We start from the raw sequence: 21,796 nt of genomic DNA on the forward strand, positions 1-21,796 counted from the left end.
TGCCCGAACAGCCCAACGCTTTGCAAATGCCAAAGCAAGTCTGAAACACTCAGATAAGTAGAAGTGATGAGAAGTGATAAGAGACCTTTTCAGAGGGCAGAGAGAACACAACTGGAAAATGTATCTCTAGCATGTGCGAGAGTAAGTTCCTGTAGCGCTGAGTAGATGTGCCGAGGGAAATGCAGTTCAATAGGTGGGAAGGAAAAGGCCCTGAAGAGATGCTTAAGCAGCAGGTTGATTATAGTTAAAACCTGTGTCAGCATCCTGTAACTTTATTTGGAGTTTCTATTGACCGGGGGTTGTGGAGACTCTCTTAGCATATTTTATTTTTATTTTATTTTATTTTATTAATTATTATTTTATTTTATTTTTCCTTCCGGCTACTGTCCCCTGTAACTCGTTTTCTTTATTTCCAGCTCGCTCCAGCAGCCTCACGCTGTTCCTGCCCGCGGCACGCAGGAACCCCCAGCACACAGGTGCGATCCCGTGCTCGCGGTGTCCCCGTCCCGCCCCGGCGCCGCCTCCCGTCCGCGGGAAGGGCCGGAGCGGCGGCGGCGAGAGGAGCGGGGGGCGGGTTTGCGCCGCGGAGCCGCGGCTGCGCTCCGCGTCCCGCCGAGCACGGGCACCCGCCGACCGGGCAGCCACGGGGCAGCCATGGGGCTCCGAGCCCCGGAGCCCGCCCGCCCCGCCCGGGTGGAGCCGTGCCCCGCCCCGCCGCGGGAGGAGGATGAGGCGGCGGCGGCGGCCCCGGCTGAGGCGAGTGCCCCATGGCGGAGGTAAGTGAGGCGCGGGCGGTCCCGCAGCCGCCTCGGCCGAGCGGGGCGGGCGAGCGGTCTGGGCTGTCCGTGGGGGTCGAGCGGTGGGGACGCGAAAGAGGACGCTTTTGTGAGCCAGGCAGAGTCCCACAAAGAAAAAATTAAAAAAGAAAAAAAAAAAAGCCAGGAGGGAGACACATCTCCGGCGGTGTGCGGGGCTGGCCCGTGCCGTGCCCGTGCCCCGGGCGGCGGGCCGAGCGGCGGGGCCGCGCTGCCGCGGAGCCTCCTGCGCCGGAGCGACCCGCGGAGCCTCCTGCGCCGGAGCGGGGCCAGCCCCGCAGCGCTGCCCTGGCCGGGCACAGCCCGGACCCAGCGCCGCCGTCACCTGCCGGGCAGGGTTGTAAGGCCAGGACGGACAGTTCTGCTTGGCATTTCCTCCGGCATCGCCTCTCTTTTCTTCATGGGAGCACACAGGCTTCTCGGGAATATCACTCAGCTTCTCCAGAGTGTTTCACGTGGTGCACCCCTCACCTGGGCGCAGCGCACCTGTGCGTAGTAATGCGGTAACTACACTTGTCAGGAACATTTCTTACACGTAGAGGGTCTTACTGTGCCAGGGCAAACCTCCGGGCTCCTTTTATCTGCCCTCCGTTATCAGCGCGGCAGTTTCAAAAGTGGCCGTGAAGCGATGAGCAGCCAGCAGCGCTGAGCAGTTTCCCTGTTTATTCGCGCCTCGTTGGGTCCCTGCTGCGCTTCTGTCGCCTTGTGCCCACTCCGACCCCCGTCCTGCACCGAGCTGAAGAGCTGTGCACATCTGTAGCTCCAAGATTAGCCAAGCCACTCAGCTGCGGAGCTGGCTTTTCCCAGTGAAACTGCTGTTGGGAATAGAGTTTTATTGTTTCCTGTGTAGTTTATGATCTGGGACTTTTGTGGAGCACTTTGTGGAAACAAAAGGTACAGGAATGCCAAGACGGTGGGCTTGTAACTCTGATGTTCAGTACATTTTGAAATACCAAGTTGAACTACCAACATTTTTCAAGTTGCTTTTGAACAATTGTGAATAGCTGGTTCTTATTATGAATTAATGGACTAGAATCAACTGGTAATTGTTTAATTTGTCATACATGATAGATTTTATTTTTCTTTTAAAAATTTCTTTTAACTTTTTTCTCTTTCCCTATTTCCCCATGTGTTAACTTGGTTATTTTTGTAAAGTAGTTGCAAAACTAATTTCAACACCCTGACTGTAAGAGATGACTCTTTTTATGTGGAGAGAAGATGATTCATTTCTTTGCTAAGTGTAGCTCTAGGCCTCTCTCTCTTTACTGCAGTGCATTTCAGTGGAATAATGATTGGAGCAAGATAAGGCATTGGTTCAGTTTTTGAAATAAAGTGTAAAGGGACATCTATCTAGAAACTCCCATGTCACTTCCACCAGACGTCTTTTGAAGCACATGGCAGGTCCAAAAGTAGATCAAAAAGTAGATCTTTGTTTTTAAGGTGACTTTTGGTGGCTTTGACTGAGTCTACTTATGCTGTCAAAACCTTATTGTAATAGTATAATGGATTCCAGAGTGGTTCAGCTGATTTGTAACCTTCAATTTGCCTTTTGTAAAAATAGGTTTGAGCTATTTTTTGCATTTCTCTTATCCACACTAGATCAGGATGAAAAGTCTGTGTAAACAGATGGAAGTATTTGATTTGGGTTTTTCTGCTTGGTATTGTGTGGCATCATGAAAAGTTTGCAGCTGGATTTAGCCATCCCTGGATTGATTTTATTCATTGGACTCTAGTCCCTGGTGAGAACATTTTTGGCAACACAATGCAAGCTATTGGTCTTCATCTTTTGAGATCTGGTGCTTAAAACTACTCTTGAAGAAAACTGCAGATGAAAATTAATTCAGTGGCCAAAGCATGCTGTTGAGGGATACTAAACTGCAGGGCTTTGCTTATTTTTCTGTCCTATGCTAAGATGAGGTGCAGTGTTAGAACAGCCTGAGCACTTTGGTTTTGACAAGAAGTAAAGTGAGTAGGGGGGTTCCTACACTCAGCTTGCTGCCCAGCAGTGTGGGATCAGCCCCAACCTTCATATTCAATACATTCCCAACAAACTATTTAATTCTGTTTCTGTAATCAAACATAGGCTTGCTGATGAAATGTAAACCCCACAATATTTTATTGCTTTAGTAATAGGAAATAGCAAAATATACTTCCTCTGAAATACACCCTTTAATGGAGAAAATATCCATAATATCTCAGTGTCTTGCTACTCGTTTTCTTAGATGGATGTGTGTAACAGAACCTGGGATAGAAGTGTTTGTACCACTACAAAGACTGCATTAAAAAAGGGGTTTTGTTCCAAGTTCTGCGCTGTCCATACTGCCCTCCTGCACCCCCTACAGCAGGTCAGAGCAGGTGCTGGTAGATGTGCCCTATGGCTTAGGGTATTAATTTAATGCCTCTGCACTCTTCTGATCTGGGTCAGCTACAGAATCAAAGCTTGTCGGTTTCATTCTCAGGGATGTTTAAGATTGAGACTAAGCTCCCTGAAAACCATAAGTTTAGAGGAAAAGAAAGAAAAAAAGCAATAAACGTTTGCTTTGGATAACTGGAAAAACGTGCATCAGCTCATGCAAGGAAATGGATTCATTTCTGTATTAATGAAAGGTGGTGATTCAGGCCCTGCCTCTTTGCAGAACACCTGAGTCCAAGAGTTCAGGCTCCAGTGGGAATGTTTGCTAAGGAAACAGATAAAAAGCCTAAGAGTGAGCCAGGTCTTTTCTTTGGGGTGATTATTTCTCATGCTGCTTTTATTTCCCAGTTCCAGCAGTGTTTGTGCTGCACCTAGTCATTCTCTTCACAATTTGCTGGAAAAAGAGATTGCAAAAAACTGGTTGGTTTTGCTTGTGTTCTTTTTAAGAAAGGATTTATAATGGGAGCACCACTTGCTTCTTAATATTCAGCACCTGTTTGAAAGCTGACATTCCCTATTGAAAACAGGGTGCCTGGCTTTTTTTGTTCTACTCAAACCTACTCATACAAGTAAGTCACATTGAGTAGACCACGTTAAATTACTCACACACGTAAAGTTGGGCATATCTGCTTATTTTTCCCCAACACGCTTGTAGAGTATTGTTGGATTGCTCAAGGAAATAGCTTATTTTAAGGAAAACTATAACTGAAATTTGGAGGTACTGTGTGGTTGTGTACATTTTGAAGTTTTAAGCTCAGAAAGAGCCAAAAAAAAGGGGAGGCAGGGGGAAGACACGTAGCTGATACAGGGTATAGGCCTTAAATTGCTGGGAAAAAGAGAGAAGCCATTCTACAGGCACGTAACTTGGGTTGCATTCCATGCCTCATTCTGCCAGCTTCATTTTCCTTAGGCTTCTCAATGTAACTCTGCCTGAAAACACTTCTAAAAGCTCTTACACTAAGCCCTAAGTCCATATGAAAAATGAATGGGACACATTTTCCAAAGCACCCTAAAAACTGCCTGTGGGGAAACGGGGAGGCCTCAGTGCTACAAGATGTGGCATCAGTCCTATGTGTATGGTAATAGTATTCCCCAACAGAGAAAGTCTCAAGAAGCTTGTCACTCAGCAGTGTCTTAGCTGAAGGTCTTGCGAGGGTTCAGTGGTTTGCTTTTCCCTTTCTTTTTTGTATGTCAGTATTTCTATGTGTGCAAGTGTGTTTATTATGTGTGTAGACATTTGAAGAAAGGGAGGTTAAAAACGCAGTGGTTTCTTTATCTTTTACAGAACATACATGGGAAAATATCTAGATTAGCAAGAATGGACTGTGTAGCTCTTCAGCTTTTTCTCTGTTAGTCTTAGTGTAAAAATGTTCATTCCAAATCACATGAACCCCAGGCAGTGATGCTGCCCATGCCAGCAGAAGAGGCAGTGCCTGAATGAGAGCAGGAGTTGCTGTGCTGGGTCATTGCACCGCATGTGAAACAAGCTCCAGCTCAGGGTGGGACAGAGAAGGAAGGTTCTGCTCCCACACAGGTCAAGTAGGTTGGTTGTATCTGAATGTATTGCATTCTCTCAACAGATCTTTGAGGCCCTTCCCAAGAGCTGAATTCCTGCACTTGATTAAACAACACCTGCTCTAATTAATAATTAACAGCATGACATTTCTGTTGTTTATGAATTATAAAATTTAAGGAAGAAGATGCACAGGGGATACTTTGTATTGCTTGCACTGTTGTCTCTATGTTACTTTTTAGAAAGGGCAGTTTGAGTCAAACTGAGTATGAGGTTATGTAAAACCTCATACAAGCACAGTTCTTTGAACACCATCAGAGGCAGAGTTTTATGGTATTCAAGCACTGGAAGGGGGGAATCCATCCCAGATTTTGAACACCATTTGAAGTATTTATATTGAGTAAGAATAATTTGGGTTATGGATTTATTTTTTTTCCTTGGTGAGTGTCAAAGTTTGGTAAAGTAAAAGTTAAGTAGGAACCAGGTAGGCTTTTCTCTGAAGGCTTTTCTCCAAAGGCTTTTCTCCTCAGGCTGTTTCTGTAATCCATTTGAGAGCTTCCCACTGAAGCTGTGTGCTTAACTTACAGAATATATTTCAAATTATTCTTTTCTTTTTTTCTTTTGGGTTCATTGAGCAGTAGGACATGGCAATATTGCTGTGGAGAGACATCTGGAAGTAGATAAATGGAATGAGTTCCTGCTTGTGAATGGCCCTTACCTGTTAGCCAGAACTCACCTTAAGGAGGTGGAGGAAGGACTTCATGTTGTTTCAGAAAGAGGTGGCATAAGAGAAGAGCCTCAAACTTAGTCTTGCAAGGGTTTGAAAAAGCCTAGTCAAAGGAGTGTTCAGGGAGGGTGTTGGAGGAAGTTGGAGTTGTGGTGTAGGGCTGACTTACACCAGCGTTTTCCTGCTCTCTGGAGAGCGGCCAAGGTGTTGTCAGTGCAGGGGGTGGATGAAAAGTGCCTGTGCGAGTCGGTGAGGGGAATATCAGGCATAAAGAAGGAGGAATTAGGGTGTGGTAAATGTGGAAAGTAGAAGAGGAATTACAGGTGAGGGTCAGAGGGAAGGTGAAGATACTCAAATCCTAGAGGAGCTGAGGCATCAGGCTCTGAATAGGGAGCACTTTTAACAGTGCTCCCTATTCAGGGCTGTGAGTTGGCAGGCATTTGGTGTTATAGAGAGGCTGGTAGCTTGGAAAAGCTGGGAGTTGGATAAGCTGGATGCCTGAGAAGACTCAAAAGGAAGACATTTGGAACTGAATTGTGGACAATTATCCACAATTTTATCTAAAAGGGTCCCTGGGTAATTTGTCTTTATTCAGTACTGACTGCTGCCAATAAGGGTATACAACCACTCTATGGTAAAGGTAGAGCAGGAAGGAGGGAGGGATCTTACAGAACCCTGATGTCAGGTACTTCACTCACCACAAAAGAAAGCATCTTGGGGCACCAGAGGCATAGAAAGAGATTTTGGGTTTGGGTGGTTTGTTTTTTGGGGGGAAGGAGGGAGGGGGCACATGGGGTTTAGTTTGTTTGTTTTTTTTTTTTTACTGTGCTCCATCTGAAAGAGTGACTGAATAAATTTAATTACCCTCATCAAATTTACTCTCAGGGATATTGCATACTTTAGTGATACCGAAACTGGACAGAAAACAAACTTTCAAACACAATTGGAAGTATTAGAAAGCAGGCATTCTTTATTCTCAGTGTGCTGAACACACCCAGAGAATATCTCCTCTAATTGAGTGTATTGTGAAACTTTACAAGAAGATATTTACTCCATCAGGACTATTCATTACAGTGTGCTAGCTAATACATAAACATCACTTTTCTGAGAACTAATTTGCATGCATGTGCCTCTTACTGGAAGCCCTTTTATGGTCCTAGAGAGTTGTCTGAAGGAGTCTCTGGTGCTCATACGCACTGAGTGCCCCCAGTGTGACAGATGAACTTGTCTTAGGGCATGCGCTATTACTTCTTATTACATGGCTTTGCCACAAAAGCCAATATATTCCTCGTTATCTGTTTATCCACTGGTTCCAGCTGTATTTAGCATCCTGTGTGTCTACTTTTGCTTCTTTTATCTATTTTGCTAGTAAGTCTTTAAGCTCTATTTAGCAGCTTTGAGGGAAACTGAAAATTTCTTTTTTTTATGTTGTCTGTCATTACAATGGAGTCGGTTTCTGGTGAAAAACATCTGCACAGGACCAAATGGCTGGAGTGTGCACCTGTTTGTTGTATTTGTTAGAAGTGGTTTTAAAAGCTCATTTTGAAGAGGTCATTGAGCTATTTTCAGTGTGAAAACTGATGTTTTAATTGAAGTCAATGACGAAGCTATCAGTGTCTGTGTCTTCAACGTGTACCTGTCTCTGCCTCCATCTGGGGAGTAGGTTGGTGTTAATTTTGTGTTGGAACAGAGTGCACACAGTATGTGTGTTTTGTAATAGCTGACACAGCTGGCCCATGCTATCTAAAGCCCTGAAATGCATGTGGTTGGAGAGGTGCTATCATCTCACTGCAGCACACAGGAGGGCTCTCACCGGGAGTGTTGGGTGGCAGCCCAGATGGCATTATTAGGATTTAGAGTGGATACAACATAAATGTTTTACAGGTGCCACATTTGGAGTCACATGTATGAACCATTTGATTTACTCAGTTGCATTGCTTACCTAGCATGGTTTATTGTCATTGTTAAGCCTAGCCATATATAACGTGCAAGTTACTTTGATATTTGGTGTGTCTGTCCACCATTCCACCCTCCACACATCCTAAACCCTAGCTGCATTGAAAAAAATAAAGTACTCTTCTGTTCTGGTGTTTTCAGGATATTTTAGGGCTTGTTATGAGTATAGAGAAACAGCAAGAAATATTTTCCTTTCTGTTTTTCTTGTCTATTAAGTAGATATCAGTTTGTAAGATTATTATCACATATTTAAAGTACACAGGCAAAGAGCAAGATCACTAAAATTAGAGCTGAATTATATCAGATACACATCATTATATTTAATTATTAATTGTATTTAATCCTGCCAAGTAGTAGAAGGAAACTACTGGTTATGTTACTAGGAGCTGTTTTGCTTAACTTCTGCTGGCATTGTGCAAACTTCAAGGATTGTTTCAATACAAACCATTCTGTGATTCTGTTCTGGAAATGCTACTTAATTATTCAAAATGTGGCAAAGAGCACCAGGCCTGTGCCACATCTTTTCAGCTAATAACAAGGAGAGAGCTAGTTCCATAGAGAAGTGCAGTTAGTAATGGAGGAGGGACAAAAGTTTGTAGAAAACCATCTCAAATGTTAATGACATCAATGGAGCAGTTTAAAACTTAACAACTAAAATAAAGAGAGCATAATGTAGAGTAACTAGAAGATATCACATGAACAGGATACGTGAGTAAACAGCACCAAAAAAAACCCCAAACTTCTTTTGCAAGTAATTGTGGTTGTGTGCCTTTGCTCCAGCACTGGGATATTTGTAGTGATAACTCCGAGTGTGACTGCAGTGAAACAGCTTTGTTTTGCAGGGGCAGGTACCCCCTGCCTCTCAGTGCTGTCTGTGCACCCAGGCAAGCCACCCTGTCTGCTCTGCTCTCTTCCAGCAAGGCCTTTCTGTTACTCCAAAGCTAGTTCAAGTATTTCTGTGCACTTGTAGCCCTGGATTGTGTAGTTCTAGTCCTGTGTGCCAACTGCACAAAGATCAACAGCTGAAAAGAGACTTATTACACTTACTGCTGCTCCTTCAGAGGGATCTTCTTCACCCATCCAATACACCACGGCAGACCTTTTTTTATTTTGGTTTCATTACAGGTTCTGCTCCCTGTACATTCTTTTAAGGACAGCAGATAAGACATGGGTGTAGGAAGCAAGGGGACAAGACATGTGGAGGATAGTTTGATGTACAGTACACCCAGTTCATGCTGAGATCAATACTATGATTTACTTAATTGGAATCTGAAGGCTCTATTTTTAACATAGAGTAAGAAACTCTGGAATCCTGCCGGAGCAGGCAGCATGCTTCCAATTAAGTGTAGGCTAGGCCACCCACAAAACCATACTTTCTCTCACTTCCACATTGATTCTTGGCCCTCCTTAAGTAGCAGATTTAACATAAACTACTATTTCTCATTTTGACAAACTGAAGCCTATAGCTGTACCTTAGGGAAAGGGCAGGTGCACGGTTAGAGGCCAGCCCCCCACAGACAAAGCTGGTGGATAATTTGGTAAATCATATTCAGTCTCAGACTGTATTGTTTAATGCAACTGAAAATAGTAAGTGGCAGAAGCAAGATGAAAATTTCAGATACTTGGGATTTTATTTTTTTATTATTATTTTATGTTGAGAATTTTAGTGTAACTCTCTGGCTTTGTGCTTGCACATGAGTCCTTCCAAATGCAAATTGAAGGTTGCCCTCAGGTAGGGTTGCAGTTTACCATTTGGAAACAGCCTACTGCTGGAGGCATGAACTTCCACACCCTCCAGCGGTAGAAAGGGAAAGGTTCCTGCAGTAGATGGCTTTGGTGGTATTGTTAAGTCTTCTACAATCAGCAAAAATTAAGTCTTTTTCTCTATACAGAGACAACTACACACTTTACCGATTTCTTGGGCTCAGTGGTATTGCTGTAACTCAATTACTGTTTCTTCTGTTACCCTTGTGGCAAAATAAGGATGGGAAGGACAGAAACACTGAATGTGTCAGCACAGTGCTGAATAAATAGTAGCTATGCCTAATCCTTCTTTCCATTAGATTAATATCCTTTGTAATAAAACTTTTGTCATTAGATGTACATCCAATCTGTAGAATTAAGGTATGTTTAATGAAATGCCTTATTCAAAAACAGAGTGTGGCTGTTTCTTGGGGAGACACCCCTCCTACTCTCCCCATAGCAGTAATCCAGCAGTCAGTCCCACATGATACAACAGGCATGGAAGGAAGCATTCTCTTGTTGAGCTGTGCTGTTCAGTCATTCTTCATCACTGAGGAAGATTAACAAGCTGGTGCAAAGTGTAATAAAAAGCAAAAAACCAGGGGATACCTGGTTTATGCAAAACCCCGCATAATCCAAGGGATTTTTGTGAAAAGCCCAAACAGAGAAATTAAGGCAAAAATGTTCTGGTTGATTGCTGTTTAGAGGGTTTTGCTGAAATCCCGTAGGTGAAAATTTGTGATGTGAAATACCTTACGTGTGCTGTAGCTATTCCACCACTGCTGTGAAAACCTGGCTACAGCGCCAGGATCCTTCAGCAAGTGCTCTGGTAGTGGTGAAAACAGGTTTTTTCTAAGGATGGAAAACTTACTGTAGTAATAATCGCTGTGAACAGCCATGAGTATATTTTAATACCATCTGCTGGAGGAAGACATGGTGTTAGTAAGACTAATCTTCAGAGCCACACAGTGCAGCATTATGACGCTCACTCAGGAGAGATGGCACATTCCCTTTGGTAAGCTACAGGAATGGGCATGGCTGCAGGTGTGAGACCCTGCTTCCCTCCCTTCCCCACTGGCACCTCTCTTCCATCCACATCAGCAGGAGCTCTGTGCAAAGATCAGAGGGAGGTTCTGACCTCCATTCTGTGCTTAAGGCCAAGAGTCCTTTAATGGCTTGTGATCCTGTAGTGTTGCGGGTGTGAGGGTCTCAGGATGAGGGAAGAGATGAATTTGACTCCATGTTTCAGAAGGCTGATTTATTATATTATGATATTATATTTTAAAAATTATATATTAAAACTATACTAAACTGTAGAGAAAAGATACAGACAGAAGGCTAGAAAAAAAATTAATAAGAACCACCTGTGACTGACCAGAATCCCAACACAGCTGGACTGGGATTGGTCATTAAGTCAACACAATTCACATGGAACTAATTAAAGATGCATCTGTTGGTAAACAACCTCCAGACCACATTCCAAAGCAATCAGATAATTATTGTTTACATTTTTTTCTCAGGAGAAAAACCCTGGCGAAGGGATTTTTCAGAAAATATCACGGTGGCGCTGTAGTGCAGATGGTGGCTCTCAGCCTGGAAACTATGGGTACCATGACACCATCATGGCTGAGTAGAGAAAATAGGCATATATTTTTTCGTAAAAGATAGATAAAAATGAATGTAGACTCCAGATAAATTCCAAAACTTCTAGTGGGGAATATTCTCCACTTCCTTAGCAGCCAGCAGTTTTATATACTGACAAGAAAAGACCTGAAAATTCAGTTATCTTTGACATCTTGGGGAAATTAATACAAGACAGTTTTCACGAATTTCTGTCCTGAGCTTCAGGAGCATTTAGTTTCCCTTCAGAAAGGAGATCATCAGGTACATCAGAAATTTAGTTGTCCTCACAGTGGTTTTTTGGGGAAGGACCATCTCCATTGTAGACTTGAGCAGACCATCATTATCTGCAGATTTCCACCATAAGAAAGTTGAACTGTGAGGATTTTGAATGATCTGTAGGACACATCATGGGCTCTTCCCAAAGCTACCCCAAGCTTTTATTTTTCCTGGCAGAGGGAAAAGAAATAGGTTTATACCCCTAGAAATTTTAAAAGGAGCAATCAAGTTTGTGACTCATATACCTTCTGTATACAAACCCAGTGCTTGCAGTTGGTTTTTAGGGACATCATGTTATAGATATCACATTTCAGACTATTTCCTGCATTTGCCTCTTCTGCAGCCAGTAGAGTAATGAATTTGCTGTGTTACCCAGGAGCTGAATGCTCTGCCAGAGCAGCAGCTTTCCAAGCCACTTGGCTCCAGAGGAGCTGCTTAAGGTCTTTAGCAACAGTTGTCCTTCACTTCTTACTCACTTTTGATGATCATGAATTGTATTAATTAGAATATTAACAGCTCACATGAATTTGACAAGTATTAGGTTGGTTCTCTGTAAAATTAAAGCCTAGCCCTTATCTTGCAAGCACATAAGTATGGGACTAACTTCATGTCTGTGATCTGCTCTGTTGGACTCATCGGAGTGTTTGCACGTAGCTACTTACCATGTTCTCAGTGTCTTGTGTAGTAAATGCCCTCTTCTGTTTAACTACATAGAGAAAACTGTTGGTTAGGAGGTTTGTTTTGTTGTTACTGTTGTTTTGTATGTGTGTATGTCTGGTTTTAGGCAAGTAAATTTGTTTTCTCATGTTTGGCAATAAAAAAATCATCTGGTCGTTTCCAGATGCAGCTGACAAAGAAGACATAATGTATTGGAATATAATTTCTAATGAGTAGAAACTGTGTTAGGCATCACTGAAGGAAACTCTTCATTCTTACATCAGAATGACAGATGTGTGCCCTGTAGATCCATTTGTTTTTACAAATGGCTGTTTATAAAGCTAAAGTTCTCTTCCAGTCTTGAGAAGAAAATACAGAAAAATTGAAAGCCAACAAACAAAATTAGTTTAAAATGGAATTAGTTTTCATTCTTTTAAAATATTTAAATAGAATGTACAAAATTGAAAATAATGTTAGTTTGTTTTAAGGTTATATTTAATTTTTCTCCAGAGTCCTGTTTTTGAACTTTTTATATTTACTTCTTAATGTGTTTTGTATGAAGGAATGATTTAAAAACTCTTATATGTTTTGATGACTATTACAACTGCAGGTTTTATGTAGTTTATGCTTCCATAACAAACCTGTAAAGTAAATTGTTTGCTGAGATTTTTAGAACTGAACACTATCTCATTATCTTTGCTGCCGTTGAAAACTTGTATTTTCTGCTTCTACCATAGCATTTTGCTGGGAATACTTGGAACTAATGCAGTGTGGCCACTTGGTTTCCTGGCTGCCACTCCTCTGAGTTTCACATTTTAATAACAAACTTGCCCTACAAAAGCTGAAATATGAAAATATTTTTAAATATAAATACACACTTCTTAAAAATAGGAATTAGCACTGATTCCTTCTTACTCTAGCAGTACTCCAGCCCTTTATAATAAACAATTAAGAAGTCTGATTATACAAATATAAAAAAATAAAACTGGAAAATTGCTTCTGAGGCCCCTAAATTTGAACAATCTGATCACTGGAGATTAAAAAACTCCATCATTTGGATAAATGAAAATGGCTAATTTCTACATGGAAGTGATGGGAAACAGAATTGCTATTACAATACAGGTAAGCAAGGGATTTTGCTAACTGGTTATGTGTAATTGCCTGCTTTATGATTCCATCATTGAGTATCTATCTGGCTTGGACATGGTGTTATGAAATGACCTCCAGAAGACCCTGATAGTCCAAACTTTTCATGAAATCACATCAGGGTTCTTTGTCTGGTTTAGAAGAATTTGTTTCCACTGTCCATTTCTACTGCAGATGGGTTCAGTGCCTGGGCACCAAAACAAGAGGTGGTGGCTGCCCCCCTGAACTGACACTGGTCTTATTCTGCCCCCAAAGTCCACACACTCAGTTCATCCACATGACCTGTTCACATTTTATTTGGAATGCTATCACTGGAGGAAAAAAAGTGCCTTTTAAAGATTAATTCTGAGAGCATGCTGTGTAATAGAACCATTTTATTTATGTCTTCAGGATGTTGACTTGAAAGCATGTCGGGGAGCTTTAGATGACTGCTGTCCACCTCCAGGAGAAGATCAGCTGGAACTGCAAGAAGAAGAGGAGAAAGACAAAAATCAAGTAAGTGATTAAAAAGAAAGGGAAGAAGGGAAAACTGAAGTGGAAGTGAGGGAGGATACAGAACTTATCACTACGATAAATAGTAGTGAAAAGTTTTGAAGGGAATAATTTATTTCCTCTTTTCATTTGAAGGGTTCCTTGCTAGGGGAGGAAGTGAACATTCACTTCAGACAATGCTTTGTAAATGATGCCCTTGTACACCTTTTTGAAAACTGCCTCCTTCCCTCAATCCCCCACTATTTTTTGAGTAGTTTAAATATTCAGAGGTTTACAGAAAACACTTGCAACTAATTATTTTTTAATTTGGGTTTATTTTCTCTGTTGTGAAGGTGTTCTGCTTGTGGGCAAGGGTGTTTTTGCCTACAAACACTAGAGATGTGGATGCTAAATTATACTGCTCTCACCATTTATATAAAGCTTGATACTCAGATGTAGAATTACATTTAGGACACTGAACTCTTCAGTTCCGTTCTCTCTAAGAGCTGCAATGAAAAGAGCACTCAATTTTCTTGAGACCTTGTGAGAGCTGAGAACATCTGATCCAGGTGTCTTGCCAGCCTCTGTTTGCCACCCCCCTGAGAGCTTGGCTTTGAGAAAATACCTGATTTTTCCACACTGGTGGGGAGGTACAGCTTCAGAGGAGAGCCCAGGTCTGCTGTTGTGGGCAGAGTGGGGATGCTCAGGCCATGGAGCTGTTCTGCTCCTTCTAGCAATATGTCATCTCCCATCAGGATGAAGACTTGATGGTGGGGTCAGCAGCAGTATTGCACTGTGCTCTGTTTCCTCTCAGACTTTGATTTTTACCTCCTTTTAGGCAAAATAACTGTGCTTTACACCGCGTTTCTCTTTTTGTCACAGAGCAACAGCAACCATGTAGATTCCCTTCTCTCCTTGGAGGGCTATTTTCAGCTTCTGTCATCGCAGGTGGAAAACATGCTAGAGGTAAATGAGAAAATACAGGTATTGCCAATAGATTGGAATACAGTCAGCAATTACTCTGTTTTATCAAATAAAACCACCACAGCCTACCTACCTGCTCTGGGAATTTACTGGCAAATCAATGTAGTAAAACTTACCTGAAACTGCTAAAGATGCTACTGTCCACTTTTTACAGCAGCTCTCATTGGCTTTACTTGAAAAATTTTCCCCAGCAACTTGTTTGGTGTAAGAGCTGTGTCTTTACTGTGATCTGGTGTTCAAAGTTGGATGGAGCCACTGGACAACTCAATTAGTTCAACTAAGAGTTGCCTTTCTGAAACGTAATACCAGTTTGTATTTATGCAGTCACTCTTGGTGTGTTTCTCTAGAGCAACACTGATTTATTACACATTTATTTATTGGGTATTTGTGGTGAAAGATTACATTTGTCATAAATATTGGGTCAAGTGCTTACAGGGTTGCTGCTCTCACGAACAGATCATCTTTGCTGCAAATCAGGTCAGTCAGCATTAGCAGTAAACACATTTAGTGTTTTGGGTTTTTTTGTATTTTTTAATCTTGTGGCCCTCTGATACTATATTTTACTTTCTGTGTGCCCACCTTCACAAAAACCAGTTGTTACCATAATTGAAGTCTCCTCCTCCTCCCACAGCTCATAGCTGCAATTATTGACCATGAAGCTACTCCCTACATTCCTTTTTTGCCATACTTCAAGGGCATCTTACATACACTTCCCATCATAGGATCCTCTTCTGGGGTCATTAGTGTTCTCCATTTAACTCCAAGCTTATCTGGTTTTGGGAATCTCTAGCTTGGATAGTAGCCCATAAATTAGCCTCCTCTTCTGTTCAGCTCTGGAAATGGATTGCATACTAATGACATGCAGGAGTTCATCAGTTTAGTTTTCTCTGTTCTCAAAATTTGAAAGGAATGTGGCTGTAGCTTTTATACAGCTATTACAATACACAGTAACATACTGCATATTTTATCTAACATCATTAATGCACTGCCATCTTGTGACAATCTATCTGTTGAATATGGATTGATTGTTTCTGCTAAGTATCAAGTCTTTTGATAGCTGACTTAACTAAGAATCAGTCTTTTCAAGGGATTAGTTGAAAATAGCATCTCTGTGTCACAGACTGCAGGTGGCCTAGTACAAGGTAACCCCCTAGGAGAAATAAAGCAAGACCACCTTCCTGTTACCTGAACTCCCAGTAACCATAATCCCAGATGTTCAGGTCCTTATGGTACATCATTCCTTCCCTGTGGAAAGTGCTTTTTACATGTTCACTGAATGGCAGTTAGAAAGTTTTTCCTGAAACACAGTCAGGACACTCAACTATGGAGGAATCCTGTACACTTCCTACTTTATACATTTACATTCTCAAGTACTTTGTATCGATTTATTACATGACTGCTCTGCTTGTCAGCAAGCACCTGACAAAATATTGGACAGTTGCTTTGTGCTTTTAAGACCCAGCAACTCTAACTCGGGTCCTCAAAAAGTGGGCCTTAGTGCTACTACAGCATTACCAGTCCAGTTTATTGTTTGAACATCAGGGCTGAGGCATTGTGTATCAGCTTTGATTCTGTAAAAAAACTCTGAGTAGTTATTTAAAGTCAAGACATCCACAAAAAGTGTGACTTGGTGGGGGGATGTTACCTCCAAACTGATCAGTAAAACAGTTCAGCTAAGTTTTGGATGCAGTAGACTTCAGTTAAATGGAACTAAACCAAGTGTGGCACCTCGCATCTCTGAAAACTTCATAAACTGTGAAATAAGTAATGGGACTGCAAAAGCACAGTCTTAATATTCCTGTCTTCCACTCTTTTCTTCACCGCTGTCCTTACTGGTTAACTTCTGCAGATGAGCTATGTATCTTCTTTTAAAAGAAGTTTGGTTTTTAACAGTGTAGCACCGTGAACCAGCTCACCCTTGAATCATCAATACCACTGCCAGGGAAGGGTCATGACCACTCCTCCCAGCAGGATATTTTTCTTAGAGCAGATCAGACAGAACACGTAGGCCATAGTTTGTACACTTGGCAATAGTCCCATTTTTACCCCCAATCCTCATCAGTCCCACACTCTCCTTTGCAAGTCCTTCTCCTATTCCTTCAGTCATTTCTGCACTCTTCCTGCTTCCTTTTGCCATATGCCAATACAGATTATGCTTTATACAGATGGGAAAGAGCATTCCAAATAGCTACAAGAAGAGTTTAACATACAAAAGTTTGGCTTTAATAGAATCAAGTAGCGGAATGTTAAAAAATGTTCGTGACTGTGTAGGCGAGGGATGTAGATGCATTCATTTTATGAAAGATCTCATTTTTTCCCCCTTCATCTCTTAGGTGAACTTACTGGAAGATACACAGATTGCTACTTCTAGTAGAGGCCAAGACCCATCATCCTCACACCACAATATAAACTTGACCCAGACACTTCAGAACAGTTTCAGTCCTCCTGATGCCATGCTACTAAGAACAGACTACCCCACTCCATTAAATTCAAAACCAAGACACTTACAAAGGCAAGAGTTTTTCCCTCAATCAAGCTCTGATACCACAAATCCAGAATCACAGTTTCATGGGTCAAATTTGACAGGGCTGTTTTCAGCTGCTGACCTTAGAAATCTAACAGCCCATGATGATAATTTTGATGAAATTAAGCTCATGTCTTTGGCTTTAGAGGAAGGCTTTAGTCCTATAGAAGTTTCTCAGATCTTTGAAGAGCCTGGCTCAGATTCAGGACTACCTTTGAACTCAAATCACAGCACCACCTCGTATTCAGTCTGCTGTGAAGATTCTGTTGGGTACAGCAGCGGTGTTAAATCTGCTCCTTCGCACAGCTTAGGAGCTGTTGCTGGCCACTGCCAAGAAAATGTTAAGCACGGCCACGTGGAATATCCAGGTGTTGCACAGTGTCCTACAGAAGCCATGCTTCAGCAGTTTCTTCATAATCACACTTACAATCAGCTGCCAAGTCACACAGCATCCACTCCAGAGCATCATCAACAGATGTGGATGAAGAAATCAAACGAAGTAAAGGAGAGGTACCATAATTCTACTGCTGCAAACCGGAGCAGAGATGAATGGCGTGCAAAAGCTCTGAGAATACCATTTTCAGTCGAGGAAATTGTGAGCATGTCCGTTGATTCTTTCAACACCATGCTAGCAAAGAACCAGCTGACAGAAACTCAGGTATCACTTCTACGTGACATCAGACGAAGAGGAAAAAACAAGGTAGCTGCCCAGAAATGTCGTAAACGCAAACTGAATGCAATTCTTAACTTGGAAGAAGATGTGTGTAATCTCCAAACACAGAAGGAGAGCCTTAAAAAGGAGCACTCTCAGTGTAGCAAATTAATCAGCCAGATAAAGCAAAAATTAAACAACTTGTACCATGACATTTTCAGCAGACTGAGGGATGACCAGGGTAGACCTGTTAACCCATGCCAGTATGTCATTCACTGCAGTAGCAATGGTAGCGTTTTCATAATACCCAAGCACTTGGCCAAATCTGAACAGAAACAAGATAACAGAAAAGAGCAGAAACAAATAAAAGATGACTGGAGCTCACCTAAATCACCTTTATTGTGCCTCAAAGGATGCTAAGAGTACTTGTGTGACAACTAAAGGTCAGTTATTACAGCAGTTCAAACAAAAACTACACTTGAGGAGAATCACTCTATGTTCAAGAGTCTGGCAAACCCAACCAGCTGTGATCTGTTAGAAGGTCTATGAGCTGAGGCTTCTGGATGAGGAAATCTGTTTAGTTCTAGTTAGAATTAAAGGAGCTAGACCATCAGTGTAGTGTAGCTTTATAGACCTATGTTAAAACTAGGAATTTAGTTACTGGTAATGGGGGGCAGAGGGGAGAACATCAGTGAGGGATAAAAGTCAACTTTGGATCAATGTTACACATGCAAGAAAATGTTTTAGTCTTGAATACCTGACTCTTTATACAGAAAATTACCTTGTTTTATTCTCTAGCACTGAAAGAAAAATTATAGTTCTAGTACATTTTCAACTTAAACTCACTGTGGATTTACATTGGCTCAAGAGATAACTGCATGCTTTGCATTTATTCAGAACAGCTCTGCTTTTCCTAGTTTTCCTTTGAGGAGAGCAGCCCAGGAGGCTGCTGCATTTTTCCTCAGTATTTTCAGCATCATAACTCTTAAGTAAAGATACTCTGCCACTTAATTTTACAACTCATACACTCAGTCTACAAACATGCTGAAAAACAGTGTATGATTCAGTGTTTTCTTACCTTCATCCTCTGCAACTAAGTAATTCTCAGCTTTCTTCCACAAAAATGACCAATGGTGAAGGAGTGTCTGTTCTGTTTCCTAGTGACTGTGGTATTTATTTGTGTACCTACTATTTTCCTCCTATTTTGACACCTTCCTCAAGAAGTACTTGAATTTTTCTCTGTGGCATTTTAACTGGTATTTTTTAAGTGTCTTTAATGTTCCAGGTTTAACTTTTTAAAATACACATTTTACTTAGTCTTTAAATTAAGTTGAACCAAATTACTGTTTATCTATACTTGTAATTATGAGGTTACACTCTGGTAGTGCTCCAAATGAAGAGTTTTTTGGTTTTGACATTTATTTGTGCTATTAGAAAGAAGTTTTATTCACTTACATACTTACAACATCCTGTCCCTTTACTGTATTACAGCCTGAAAAAGGTCTGCAAGAGATGGCCTAAAAGGCCTGTAATGAATGATAACAAAGGAATGTTGAGGTATATTATGAAAGTAACTACAAATACTAATTCCTAGATAACAAATACTTCTTGTTAATTTTGTAACTAAAACGCATAAAACTGGTATTTAAAAAGTTCTCATTGGTCATGGCATGATGACAATGGAGCAAACTTACATTCAGGTGTGTTAAAAAAATCACTTGTACCAACCAACTACATATACAAGCTTAAATGCCTAATTATACCTGCTGAAGAAACAAACTGCCACTAGCATGGAAGTCTCATTGGGTGCTTGCACTTATCTGTAACAAAACTGATACTATCAAGTGACATTGTCTAAAAAGGGAGCCATAAGATAGTGCCAAGTGCACTGAATTATCAATAATGAAATCAGACTGTTTGAACAATTTTCTCAACATTTTCTATTAAAATATTTCTTTAAATATTTGTATGCATGTATTCTTTATTAGTTTTACCAGTCTCAAATTGGTAAGTGTAAATTCATAGCAGAAAGTCTCATTACTGAGGCTATGCCAGTACTTGCTGTTGGTTAAGCATCAGTGTGAGACACACCTATCCTAATCGGTATTCACATGGGATTTGTCTACAGGCTAGATCACAAACTCCAACCAAAACATGCCATAGGTATCAGATACATATGATGAATTGTGAACTTTATTTCTAGTTGTAGGGGAATAAAGAAGTACGTATTTAAGTCAGCATTATCATAATCAATTAAATTACATGAACATTTTAAAATGCGCACACTTACCTTTTGCAGGACAAGGTCTTTAAACCTACTTCACTGCCCACGTGCATAAATTCTGATAGCTACTACATTAGGCTCACAACTGAGAAATCCAGAAAGCCAAGTATTTCTGCTTTAGGGCCTCACATGGGGAGGAAAAAAAAAAGCCTAAATTTTCTGGTGCCCACTCCTTCAGTAGTAGTGGCAGGTGAGCTCTGTGGATTTTTCTAAGGCCAACTGCTAATGGAGTATTGCATATACCCAATTGGGAAACAGCTACACAGGTAAATTTTGGTACATGCCTAAAATAAAGCATACTGTAACCTTTTCAGAACACAATACTAATGGAAAGCAGTTTATTCCAACTGATCCATTAAAGCCATCAGCCCCAATACCATTCCATTCCCTGTAAATTTGCAGATTGTAAAGGATCCTGAACTGCCCTTAGCTAACTCAACTGTCATTATTGCCCAGTAACTGTATTTCTTTAACACTGATATAAGAGCCTCAGTTTCTCGGTACCCAACAAGCAACTCCTACAAAAGACTGAGCTGAAATACTGATTTTGGGTGGACTGCAACAGTAGACGATATAATGAACTTTATGTCTGGATGTGTGTTTTTTAAAACCATCAGCTACCTGCCCGCAGGACAAAACCATAGGTAGAATTCAGACCAATGTCCTGTTTTCAGTTGGAGTAGACTCATTTGAAGCGTCTTCCCTTTCTGCAACTAGCCTGTGTTTAAAGAAAAATCCCCAAAAGACATATACACAAAATCCACACCAAACAAAAATTCCCAAACTTGGCCTGATCTTGGCTATGCTTTATAGTTCCATGTCCTTATATGATGTGTGGTTAGGCTAGACAGCTGAAGCTTTTCATGCACTTTATGTACTGGCCTTAAACTATTTGCAACCTCTGTACCAAAATAGACACACTACAGAATTGAGCTTTTCTGGTAAACAGGACTGATCAAAGTTGTTACTGAAAAGGGTTGTTAAATGTGGGTAACACCTGACTGAAGCGTGTCTTGTCTTTATTATTGATCAAGATTTTCACAAAATCAAAATCCCAAGTGTATAAACCAGGAGCTTTATTGTGTGGAAAGACACAATATGGTATCAGACCTACTCTGGAGCCAGATGGCACAATTACAGCTGCATCCTACCTTACTACTACTCTGTTGAAACACAAGTCTGTGAAGTTAGACTGAAAACACTTTTTAAATATAACTAGGAAACCACTAAGCTAATGATTGTAAACATAGCTGTTGACAACAGCAACAAAAACCACAAACCCAACTGGGAGTGATCATTAAAATACTGGTCCCATGGCAAAACTTTAGTAGTCTGTAACATTCAGTGGTAAACTACGTTTTTGTTATGTTAGAAAGAGCTTATCTGCAAGGTTAGGAAAGGTCAGAATAAGTAAAAGGAAACACTGGGCGGACTCTATTCCCATTATTGATGGCAGCAACATGTTCTCTGAAGCATTACCTGCTGGCTGCTCCAAGATTCACCTGTTCTGGAGAAACATCCACCAGCAGCAAAGGTAAGCCGAGTACTCCATCCAACGGCAACCCCCATTGCATGCTTTTTGACCTGCAAGGCTGGACACGCCCGTGAAGAGATCAGCCCAGAAAGAGATCCCAGAACAGACACAGCGTTCTGCTGAACACTACACGCACCTTAAATGACCACTACAGTACTGCACTGAAGTGCAGCTTTAAACGCATGGCTTAGGTTTTATTCAACAGATTTGGCTTTTTACAGTGCCAAATTTTACTAACTAAAGATGTTCCTGCTCAAGAGCTTACAATCTAGTTTTAGATGGGGGAACCAGAACAAACTTCAATGAGAAAAAGAACTGACAAAGCACTTCACGAGTATCAACTTGTTAATCTTTGTCCCAAAACACACACAGGCATTAGTTCATCCTCTAGAGTCAGAAGTACAGTTCTAACAAGAATCTTGAGGACAGAGGCGAGCAGAGACCTATAAATAAGGCAACAGGACACTCAACACCAGGG

The 21,796-nt window shown here is 41.2% G+C and overlaps 1 protein-coding gene and 1 long non-coding RNA gene across 2 annotated transcripts; one reads left to right on the forward strand and one right to left on the reverse strand.

Moving 5' to 3' along the window:
• Nucleotides 1-648: 648 nt before the first annotated feature.
• On the forward strand, nt 649-19,465 carry NFE2L3 (nuclear factor, erythroid 2 like 3). The gene is made up of 4 exons (XM_041466810.1): nt 649-776; nt 13,260-13,364; nt 14,223-14,306; nt 16,658-19,465. The coding sequence occupies exons 1-4, from the start codon at nt 768-770 to the stop codon at nt 17,918-17,920; spliced, it is 1,461 nt and encodes a 486-aa protein (XP_041322744.1). The 5' UTR covers nt 649-767; the 3' UTR covers nt 17,921-19,465.
• Nucleotides 12,235-16,328, reverse strand: LOC121353192. Its single transcript, XR_005955049.1, has 3 exons — nt 14,441-16,328; nt 13,966-14,300; nt 12,235-13,331 (listed from the first exon to the last, which is right to left on the reverse strand). It is a non-coding gene; the product is annotated as an uncharacterized LOC121353192 (long non-coding RNA).
• Nucleotides 19,466-21,796: the final 2,331 nt, after the last annotated feature.

This window comes from Pyrgilauda ruficollis, unplaced genomic scaffold, assembly GCF_017590135.1.
Source record: "Pyrgilauda ruficollis isolate IOZ18807 unplaced genomic scaffold, ASM1759013v1 scaffold2, whole genome shotgun sequence".
NCBI classification, from domain to species: Eukaryota; Metazoa; Chordata; class Aves; order Passeriformes; family Passeridae; genus Pyrgilauda; species Pyrgilauda ruficollis.